Genomic DNA, 11,250 nt, shown 5'->3' with positions numbered 1-11,250 from the left:
AACAAATATGTAAAATCTTTATTAAAATAAATGATGGAGTGCGGAAGTTTGAGTGTAACATGAAAATGGCAATTTTGTGAAAAGGTGGTAAAGTTTGAAGGTGATATTCAGTACCTTTCAGGCTGTGACGCAAGAATAACTCGATAGCGCTTAAGAATCTCCCACATACCGTAACCGAAATTGGTAAATTATATAGACTTCAGCTTGCTAAGTAATCGATACAGGAATAACTCGATATAATACGAACCTAATGCTGAAAACCCCAAAACTCTGCTTTATTTCGCTGTCGAGATCTGGATCGATTTGTAATAGAAGGCATTTCAAGAAATTCATAAATTATCAACTTCATGAATGGATTTCAGCTTTCAGACTAAGCCATGGAATAACAACATAGTACGAAAATAATGCCGAAATCAAGTGTCTATAACTAGGGTATAATAACGAAAGACATTTAAGAACCTGGTTACTTTATTGTGCTCGTGCGATTACATTATAATATTTTACGTTGGCGGAAAAAAGACTGTTAGTGATCAATCAGCAATGTCTTTTATAATACACCTGGTCATATTGTAAGTTTTGAGGCATATGTCCTCTATAGGGCCCGACTCAGAAACACAAAGTTGTAAAAGATCCGGCGTTAATGCGTAAACTTTTTCCATCATAACATCCTCGTTCAGTTCTTGGTTGGAATTAAGGAACGACAGTTTATCGTACAAACACTTTATGTAACAATGAAAACTTCCCTCATCTGGCAGATGTACGTTCCGGAACATATTCTTTGCAATGTTCCAATCAACGTCTGCGATTGCAACACAGGCGTCGAGGTACGGTTCTACTTGGCCCTCCCATTTCTCTATGACCACAGGATCCAACTGCAAGATTTAAGTGATAAACTCGGTTTAATAAAAAAAAATTACCCTCATGGTATACACCGTGACAAGTAGACTTAATAGAATCAGCTTCATTTTAACACTGGCCATGTAATATTTTTGTTTTATATATATAGCTACCGAATCGCGTATTTTCTCACAAAACGTGCTAGTGTTCATTTAACTAAAGCATCAAGTACCATTTTGGGAAAATAGATCATAATTATTCATGGGAATATAAACATAAGCACGGATTTCTTAACGCAAGTGATCAGGTTGTGAAACCCCATTGTGTCAATCAAGTAAAAAGCCACGATATGTACTTGTAAGCAATAAGACACCTATAATTATAAAGAAAGGTAAGTATTATAAATGTCATCTAATTAATCGCTTCATTACGTGTTTAGGGTAACATCGTTCTAATTTTAATAGCCCCGCGTTTGAATATTTGACGACGATTTACGGGGTAAGTGAGTATGGACCACTGAATTTAGCCCTAACTGGAATGAGTTCCAGGGAAGTAGTGTGACAAGCACTACGCTCCGAAGCCGCCTATTACTACCCCAGGGTAAACCTCAACTACTCATTTTTAACGAGGCTGAGTCGACCTCGTGGAGAAAAAAACGCTAAAGTTGTTTTGGCAGACCCGGGAATCGAACCCGGCAGCTCCGTGTTTGTAAGATAGTGACGACAGTTTATCGTACAAAGAGGCATGGTGGTGGGGGGGGGGGGGGAGTAACATATTAATATGTTTAAGTAATTTGATTACCTCAGGATCGTACAGCTCCTGTGTCTATCAACGCCGAAATGTTTAGTCAGAAACAAATGACAGTCTTTTTCCATCGGTTGTGGTTTTAGAACATACAGTAAATCAGTGAGCGGCTAAAATATGGAACAAATACACCTAAAAATCAGGTGTTGGGTTTCAAAAAAATGTTCGCAGACGTCTATCATAATTTGTTTGTGCATTTACAGTGCCATCGTTAATGGCCTGGTTCTCCACATCGCCAACAAACTTCCCTCCTCCGGTAAGTGTTAATATTTTCTGGAACGTTATCTTGTTTATTTAGTTGTATTTTAGCTTCTACTGTTGCCAATGGTCCAAGTTCTCTATCAGGTCCAACAAGTGCCATTCTGGCCTCAAATCTTATTCTCGGACTACTCCAGGCGTGGTATTCTGGATTGGCGGTTCTGTCTAATGTGACAAATTTTCTTGTAATCTACCCCAATTCTGGTAAGCTGTTGAAGTCTCTTGGTCAAATATAATGTTTATAGTCTGTTCTCAGATTTTCATATATCACGTCCAATTGGCCACTTCATCTTCTAGGAATGACATAGTATTTCACAGTCCACTTTCGCACTTGGTCACTCAGTTCAGTTGCGGATTTTTCTAGTGCGGAGCTTCACCTATCGCCATTTTGTCTGCGTAAGTGTATTATTATAATTTAAACAATAATTTCAGGTGTTGGAAAATTAAATGAAATAAAAATCATCATGGAAAACAACATTAAATTCAAAGTGGGAAAATAAATTCTTCTGGAGGCTAGTATAAGTTTAGTTATAAGTAATGTGCATTTGCATGTGCGAATTTCAATTCAGCCGTTCGGGCTCCATAAATATAAGGCTTGCCAGGCTAAAAAGGGTAGTGCCATTGAGTCCACTGGCAGCCTAATTCTGCTCAATTTAAAATCTGGTGTAGGTTGGGTTGCCCACCTTCCTGGTTTATGCGCAAACGTATATTCCTGGTTTACCCTGATCGGAGATTTTGGGTTCAGATAATCTCACAAGATAAACTAACCCTTGTACACAAAAGTATATTATACACAAAATGAAATTAATAAACGAAATGAAACTAATTAACAACATAAAACAAAATAAAATTTCTAATTGAATGCAGCCCCATTTCGGGTAATACGCTTTCTACATCCAGAACATTAGAAAATGGAATAGGGCAAGGTTCTACTTTAAGTGTGGTATTATTTGGTATCACAATCAGCTTCATTACTGCTTCCATTTCTGATGAGGTAAGCACATATCTATACGTTGATGACCTAACTCTTCTGTATTCAGCACTCAGTATGGGGGAAATTAATAGAAAAATGCAACAGGCAATTACAGTGTCGTATCAACCTCCCATATATCTGGCGATAAATCTTCCTGTATGCATTTGTGTCCATTGAGAAGTCATATTACGGTCCAATGCTCCTCTTATAGGACAAGTATATTGAATGTAAACCATCTGGTGCATTTCTTGGTGTGACGCCGATTACTGGGCCCTGAACTCACTTGGAAGATGCATATCGATACTTTAGTAACACCCAAATAATGGGGTGCTGAAACAGAAATCTTGTTACGAATGTACAAAGCACTAATCAGATCCAAGATAAATTTTGGTTGTGAAGCATAATTTTCTACATCAAAAGGTATTCTATCGCGGCTGGACTCAGTACAGAACATTGCCAATCGGTATTGTCTAGGTCCTAGTCATAGCTAGCTTATCCTGCGAATTTGGAATTTTACCTTTAGCCTGCACCGACAATACAGAACTTTAAGTTTTACCTGTAGAATAAAAGCACAACCATAAATCATATGGACTACGATAACAGGTTTAGCAAATGTAAGACTACTAAATAATTGGGGAAGATTACACAAACTCATTTGGTGGAAAATTCAACACATTATCCTTGAATTAATAAATGCTTACTTACCACGCATGTTACCGCTTGAGGTTTCCCCCTGGGAGCTGCCTATAATATCAATATCAGAATTGATTTATAGTCTATGGTAAGGAAGAAACTCACCCATCTCTTTATTTCCGGGAATTTAACAAAATTGTCAATTCATATTATGATTATATGTTTCTCTGCACCGATGGCTCAAAAACAAGTATGGGTACTGGTTCTACCTTTTTTACTGATGACGCTGACTATGAGTGTTCAATGGAATATACACAGCTGACCTGTATGCAATTTGGCAAACTCTTCGATATTGCGAATTGTGTATAGATAAAAATAAATTTGTTGTTGTAAGCGATTCACCGAGCCCTCTGGTTTGTTTGCAAAATCCATATTCAAAGCATCAATTGATACTATCAACACTGAAACACATGAAACCTAGATATGCTTGCATGATATGCACAGGGAGCAGCTATAGAAGCGGGAAATGAGACAACTATAGAAGATACGGAGATGTCAAATTAGGGAAGAATTGTGCAATTATGGAGAAATTATCATGCTGTACAGAAAACCAAAAAAATCCAATTACTTCCGAAGATATGTCTGAAAATTCGAAATTTGCCGATTTTGTTTTTATTTGTTGCCACTTTTTGAACTCTATTTAATTCGCAGAATAAAGTTACAAATGGTGGGGTCCCGCAGGGATCAGTACTGGGACCAGCGCTGTTTCTGTTGTATATAAACGATCTACCCACTTTCCTAGGGACAGAAGTACTCCATTTCTTAAATGCGGATGACACGTCATTGCTGTTGTCCCATAAGGACGAGAAATTACTCACACACTTGTGCAATAATTACTTACATAAGCTTAGTGCTTGGTTCAATGAAGCTTCACTTGTTCTAAATGCAAGCAAAACCAATTATGTTCGTTTTCATCACCCACAAAAAACCATTAACCCTGTCGCTCTACAAATAGAAGACCACACTCTGCAAGATGTTTCCACCACTAAATTTTTGAGTCTACATTTTGACAACCACTTAAGCTGGAAAGTACACTGCTCCAAACTCGCAACTAGATTGAGCTCGGTTAATTACATAATCAGAAATCTCAGACGCGTCTTAACTGTAAATCAACTCGTTAATATATACCACTCGCTTGTGGAGTCCATCCTACGATATGGGATATGTCTGTGGGGTTCGTTTACTCACTCGCATGCTATTTTCATTGCTCAAAAGCGCATTATAAGAACAATTGCAAACGTGTCAAAATTTCATTCGTGCAGAGGTCTCTTTAAAGATCTGGAAATCTTAACGGTTCCTAGTTTATTAATTTTTGAAAATGGGGGTTTACAGTATAGTTGAATTCCGCAGTTCTAATTTAATAAGAGTGTACCTGAAACCATAAAACATTTTTTTGGACAGTAAAAGTTTATTTAAAAATAGAGGCTGATTAGCAAAAAAATAATGAACATGTGCGGTTTTAAAGGTTTATTCAAAACGATATGATTGTGGCGGGCTCTGTGACGTAATAAGCCCGACCAATCAGCTCCTAGAACCATTCAGATGACATACCGACTTGGCAATATTGCAGGAGAATGGCATTTATAACTTGCGTCATCTGTCACAGGCACTTGTCACTTTCGTGCTAGATGCAGTCACAGCCGTCTATAATTACAAGCCGTGCTGAGAATTATGGCAACACTGCATGGTAGGCCGATTTCCTAATTTAACTTGACAGATTTTGGGTGTATTTTATATGTGTTTTGGGTGTAATATTCCAATTTACCTGTGGTAATAGAGCGAGATTGCGACAATTTGTGTTACTCCGTACGTAATGAACAGCAATTATTATTCAGGTAAGTTGCTAAACGAAATATATCGATTTGTTGTCATAACCTCTAAAACAGGCTACTCGTTACTGGACCCTTTACAAGCACTTGTATTTGTTTAAAGTACCTGTACAAGCTCAAATATGACCTACACACTACGTGGTACGTAAGTACGGTAGGTAAGTGTTTATCGTGAAAAAAGACAATTAGTTTGTATTTCAGGTATTCTAGCACGGACATGTCAAATCGATTTTCTGAAGGAACCTTTCAACTTATTTCCAAGAGTTCATGGTACGGGAATTTGAAGTCGGCTCCCCTCTTTAAAAGCTTCGTACCTACACCCACTTGAGTAGCGGCTGGCTTAAAGTCTGCCATTCCGAATCACACCTGGTCGTTGATAGAACCTCGCTGATGCGCAGCGATTTACTGTCCTTTTGCCGAAATTAAGTGCTCAAGCTTGTGCTTCACCTCGGCCTGTTTCGACAGAAGTTCTCCAATTTCGGAGATCTCGATGGAAAACACATTATGATGCAGTTACCAATTTACAGCGTTCCGAATTTTAAAGTCAAATAAAAATGTTATTATCCATTTTTGTAAATAAATAATATATATCCACAATTGTAAGCTGCCTAAGTATCTTTCTTCTATAGTAAAACCGCCAAGGTAAAACACAGGAGAGAGGAAAATGCCATTTTTCAAGAGCAACAAGACGCCATTAAAACTAAATCGGCCCACCGATTGACTTTCGAACAACGTTGCCAACCTTCTCAGCATGGCTTGTAATTATAGACGGCTGTGATGCAGTTAAACATCCCTCTCAAAACGTCAAATGTGACAAACGTCAGACCCTCGCGTAAGGTTGCCAGCTCACTTCTACGTGATTGGTTGTAGGTTTGTGACGTATTTAGTCTAAAGCGTTTCAAATTCGGACTAAAAACACAGCTTTTCAATAATTTATTTTGGGTTTATTTTACTCGCAAATAAAAATTGAGGACACACGGGTCTTTTTTTTTAATGTACTTTGTGGATCAGAAATAAAAAATGAAGGCGGGATGACCCCATTGTAAATTAATCTTCACTTATTCTCATAAACTGATTAGGAACAAGGACACACATAGTTATAATTTACGTGATAATGACCTTTTGCAAATCCCCACTTTTAAAAGAAAATTAATCGCGAACTCTCCTATGGTTCTTGGCGTACCAATGTATAACAAGCTACCTCACTACTTAAAAGGCTGTAACACTCTAAAACTGTTCAAACAAAACCTATTAAAGTACCTGATTCTTAACCCATTTTACACCACTAGTGAATTTTTTAATCTTTCATTGTTACTTAATTGTTAGTTTGTAATTGACTTGTGCTATACATACGTTTGGTTGGTCTATGCACTAAAATATATTATTATTATATTATTATTATTACAAGATCGCATTGAGACATTTTCAATACAACGTTTCGATTCCAAGAAATCATCAACTTTATTTTTTTGTGTGACCCGTAAAAAAAGTACATACTGTATTCAGTAGCATTTTGTATTACGAATAGATACAACGATGTACGACACAAAAAAACTCTGGGGCTTCAACAGGATGCTGCACCCGCGCCCTAATAGTGAGAGATTACCTATCTCGGAAAAATTTCCTGGAAAATGGACAATTTCTCTGATAGGTATGAACGCACGATTACGGCTTTGTGCACGGGGGCACCATCATGTTGAAACCAACAGTTTGCAACTTTTGTTTTTTTTGTATGCCGTAAATCGTTGTATTCGTAATAAAAAATTCTACTCAATACAGTATGTACTTTTTTTACGGGCCATACAAAAAATGAAGTTGACGATGGTTTTTCTAAAACTGAACTTTAAATTGACAATCTCTCAACGCTATCTTGTAAAGATTAAGAAGTGTCAATGAGAAAGTGTCTTTTATTTTATTTGTATCTGTCCAAATAGTATCAAGAAAAAAAATAAAAACGAAATCGGCAAATTTCGATTTTTCTGGCATATCTTCGGAAGTAAGTAATCAAAATTTTATAGGTTTCTTTAAAGCATGATAATAACTTTTTAATTAGGCATCATTTCTCTAATTTGACCATCGTCGTATCTTCTATGGTTTCGGAGATCCCCATGATAGACTGCCTTATCTTGGACACAGTGCATATATGTCCACTGTATTACTGTAATATGTACCTTTACGTCAAATGTACTTTATTTTTGGTATCTTACCTGATAAACTAAGAAACCAAAATAACATAAGAAATCTTCTACAGTAGATACCTATAAGGCCGCGAAACATGAGAAGGTATACCCAACTAGAGGACCCGGTAGTTACCACGCTATAATTCTTAAAATAAATACCAATTATTAAGGTGTAACGTTATTTTTCGCTATGACACTAAACATTTTCATTAGAGTGAACAGGAAGAGTGTTTTAACTGCATTAGAAAGATCATTAAACATTTTAACAGATTCCCATAATTATTATAAAGTTATTGTGCGACTATGATAGTCATTGTTGTTATAACACCACTTCTTTCATGTTATAACAATCACTCCTATTATAATCGCTTACATTATAAACTAATGTTTTAATTAACCTACTATTATTTATTGTTTATCTGGTTTATTATAAAATTATGCGATTGCGGTGGCAGTCGATTTTAGTTTTTATTCAACGATTTTAATTAGTCGCCCAAGTTGATTTGTACTTTTTCTTTACTAGGATAATCAGAATCACGCTTCACATTACTATATTAGCAATAAAATAATGGTCCCAAGCATTTCAAAATTATAGATAAGGCAGAGGAATGCTACAGACCGTACGCGGCCACTTCGGTTCATTTCCAACCTAAAAATGTTACTTATGGCGCAACTCGAATAAAAGGACTAGTCTTCACATTACGGAGAGTGGAGGTATTCCTCTTACCCTTACGTACTGTTTTAGCAAACACATTACTTTCTAGTGGTTAGTTATTAATATTGTTAAACCCGGTACGCGACAACTCGGCGATACCAAGTCGGTAATGGTCAACTCGGCGATACCAGCTCGGCGATGGTCAACTTGCCGATGGTAAACCCGGCGACGGTCAACTCGGCGACGCCAACTTGGTGAAATTATAACTGTTATTGCTCTTTCGTAGTCAACATCATAATTATGCTTACATTTTCTATGAATGTCCATAATGTGGGATGAGTAATCCCAGAACCAAAGACTAATTGCAGCTTACGATGGCATGCTTCGGCGAAATTATTTGTTCTGTCTCGTCCATTTAAAGTCCGAAAATAAACGTAACCCAATTCGCCGATGGAAAGGTTGGCGGCATTCTGGTCTTATTATTTCTTAGCCGACCGATATAATTATTGCTGAACCACTCCAAAATTGGTTCGAATTCATCTGGCAAATAATTCTCTAATTCATCTCAATGGCAGTAACCACATCCGCTCCTGGAACAAACGCCAGTCGTTCGCTTGTAGTGCAAATTGCAAATTCTGGATCAGAATTGTAGCGCCCAAGGAGATTGCAGGAAGATAAATGCCTTCGAAGATTCTTTACAAGGTGGAATAAACACCCCCAAATTTATGCTTCTGGTAAAATTTGTCGTATCGCCTGGTGAATACCCAATTCGTAGTCCACGCTGATGCTTTCCGGAATCAATAGTGGCCAAAGTTCTCTGATCATTGTGAACAATTTCTCTGTGTTTTTATCGGGTAGCAAACAGTACAGTACCGAAAAAACTGGGCCCTTATCCTCGAGCGTATCTTTTCTTACCAGAATGATAAATATTATTTGCACTAAAAGTAGCGGACACAAGCACAAAGGTACATACAAACTTATCATACGAATACAAAGCATTTTGTTCATGTTCATATCTCGAGGTTAACAAAAACCAATCGGAATGCTGCTTTAAACTTGAGCCTAGGTAATCTAATTGCCTATGACAGTGATAACATAATAATTTTGAAAGTGTTTCGTCGCCGAGCTGACCGTCGCCGAGTTTACTATCGCCGAGTTGACGATCGCCGACTTAGAATCGCCGAGTTTACCATCGCCGAGTTGACCTACTCCGTGTTAAATCGCATGCCTTGATGAGTTACCTCTTTTTTCAATCATTTCGAAACATTCATGGAAAAAGTTTATAAGTCAAATATACTTTTAGAAACAATGTCGATGACTGATTTCGACTCCGTTTGCAATAAATTTTACTGTTTTTGTAGTAAACAACTGAATTATTTAAACCTAGCTTCAATGTTTTGCATTTATTGTTAAATCATTTGCATAGCAACGTGCCTTATTGTGTTATTTCAGTAGATACTGTGACCCTTTCACAATAAATTCATCCAGCACCAAACACTCTCCTTCACTACTCCATTTGAATACATTTAGCCATACACGAAAATTGCTTATTCAATTAAATACACTCCCAACCATTCTGTTCATTTCAACTTCAACATACAGATACACATTACTGATAAACTTTTATGTTAGGTTAATCAAAACAAACCAGAATAAGAATTTTACTGTGTAAGGTAATAGGGATTATAAATCTCGTACCATTTATTCTAAAAATGTTCATTCCAGAACTTGTTTTCGCTTACGAATACAATTGTGTTAGGTATCTTTCTCATAATTGTTGTTAAATGTGGTAACCATTGTATGGTACTTTAAGAATTTATAACTTTTTATGTGTGAAAATGATTGTAGTATATATAGGCTTTTGTAACCTCTCTTAATCATGTCACAATGAAGTCAATTCTGGTTCTGCTAAGTATAATGTACTGTGCAGTGCAGTGCAAAACAGTAAAAAAAAGATTTGGTGGAGGTCTGTATGTGACAATATTATTTTTAGTTAGATCCGGTGGTCATCGATGAATGGGAAAAGGGTGTACTTCCGCATATCGATTATTGCGTTAGTACCACGAACGTGGATTGGGACATTGCAAAGAACATGTTCAGACATGTCCATCTTCCAGATGAATCAACCTTTCACTGCTACATGAAATGCATATTTGACAGGATGTCGTTCCTTAATTCGGACCAAGAACTGGATCAGGACCAAATGTTGCAACATATATACGCACTAACACCTGATCTATCACAATTGTGTGTTGACGAGTCAGCCGGTATAGAAGACATTTGCGTAAAAATGTATAATATTACGAAATGTATTGTACACGATATCGCTGACGATTGAGTTGGAGTATTTTACATCTAAGTATTCATTTCTGATGTTATCTCTGATGTTTAAATATAATGTATATTTGATAAATTGTTGTTCTATAATTCAAAGAATTGAATTGGGACCAAATGATGGACAAGATCTAACATAGAATTTTTATTACATCCTATTAAATCTGTAATCTATACCATCAGGCTTCAGCATTTAACAGAACTAGACAATTTAATTGAAAGGTAAATAGGTTTAACAGCGACAACGAAGCGTGTTAAAAAATGCGTAGGTTTTACAATCATCCACGCTGGTCGCGAGAATTGCGTTAGTACACGGCTACAGATTTAGTAAAAATAGAAGTAAAAGTATGAAACGGGGAAGGCCCACATCACCTGTCATAACGTGTAAGTCGTCTGCTAAGATTCAGGTTTGCTTGTGCGGGTAGCATAAATAGTATCTTGCTGTGCAGTACTGCACGAGTATAAAAGGCGAAGTCGAGCACCCTCGCTTTAGAAAGGGTTTTGGTTCGAAAACGTTTTAATAAAGTAATTGCTAACGTGTAGGTAGTCCCAACCTCATATAATAAATAAAACTCGATCAAACAGTAAAAAAGCACAGTAAATTAAGTTCATTGTAGTAAGTGCATTGTTTCGTTCGTATGGGGCAACACCTGACACCGAAATCGGGTCGTTGCATTGTTTTGTACT

At 36.9% G+C, this 11,250-nt stretch overlaps 2 protein-coding genes and 1 long non-coding RNA gene across 3 annotated transcripts; 2 read left to right on the top strand and 1 right to left on the bottom strand.

Annotated features, from left to right (window-relative positions):
- Positions 1 to 450: 450 nt before the first annotated feature.
- Positions 451 to 1,029, bottom strand: LOC116172647. The gene is made up of 2 exons (XM_031489896.1): positions 918 to 1,029; positions 451 to 872 (listed from the first exon to the last, which is right to left on the bottom strand). Exons 1-2 carry the CDS (start codon positions 978 to 980, stop codon positions 531 to 533), a joined length of 405 nt encoding a protein of 134 aa, XP_031345756.1. The 5' UTR covers positions 981 to 1,029; the 3' UTR covers positions 451 to 530.
- Positions 1,030 to 1,093: 64 nt separating this feature from the next.
- On the top strand, positions 1,094 to 1,554 carry LOC116170851. Its single transcript, XR_004145332.1, has 3 exons — positions 1,094 to 1,228; positions 1,277 to 1,335; positions 1,386 to 1,554. It is a non-coding gene; the product is annotated as an uncharacterized LOC116170851 (long non-coding RNA).
- Positions 1,555 to 10,115: 8,561 nt separating this feature from the next.
- LOC116172728 lies at positions 10,116 to 10,636 on the top strand. Its single transcript, XM_031489994.1, has 2 exons — positions 10,116 to 10,173; positions 10,223 to 10,636. Exons 1-2 carry the CDS (start codon positions 10,117 to 10,119, stop codon positions 10,565 to 10,567), a joined length of 402 nt encoding a protein of 133 aa, XP_031345854.1. The 5' UTR covers position 10,116; the 3' UTR covers positions 10,568 to 10,636.
- The last annotated feature ends 614 nt before the right edge of the window (positions 10,637 to 11,250 follow it).

This window comes from Photinus pyralis, unplaced genomic scaffold (genome assembly GCF_008802855.1).
Source record: "Photinus pyralis isolate 1611_PpyrPB1 unplaced genomic scaffold, Ppyr1.3 Ppyr1.4_LG5, whole genome shotgun sequence".
NCBI classification, from domain to species: Eukaryota; Metazoa; Arthropoda; class Insecta; order Coleoptera; family Lampyridae; genus Photinus; species Photinus pyralis.
This window is presented reverse-complemented; position numbering and strand designations above follow the sequence as displayed.

What these genes read in the sequence shown, in the direction of transcription:
- LOC116172647 (XM_031489896.1), bottom strand. Translation starts at nt 980, where the DNA reads ATGGCCAGTGTTAAAATGAAGCTGATTCTATTAAGTCTACTTGTCACG. An exon ending in TCACGGTGTATACCATGAGG is followed by an intron (nt 873 to 917) that starts GTAATTTTTTTT and finishes TAAATCTTGCAG; the next exon opens with TTGGATCCTGTGGTCATAGA.
- LOC116172728 (XM_031489994.1), top strand. Translation starts at nt 10,117, where the DNA reads ATGAAGTCAATTCTGGTTCTGCTAAGTATAATGTACTGTGCAGTGCAG. An exon ending in GTGCAGTGCAGTGCAAAACA is followed by an intron (nt 10,174 to 10,222) that starts GTAAAAAAAAGA and finishes TATTATTTTTAG; the next exon opens with TTAGATCCGGTGGTCATCGA.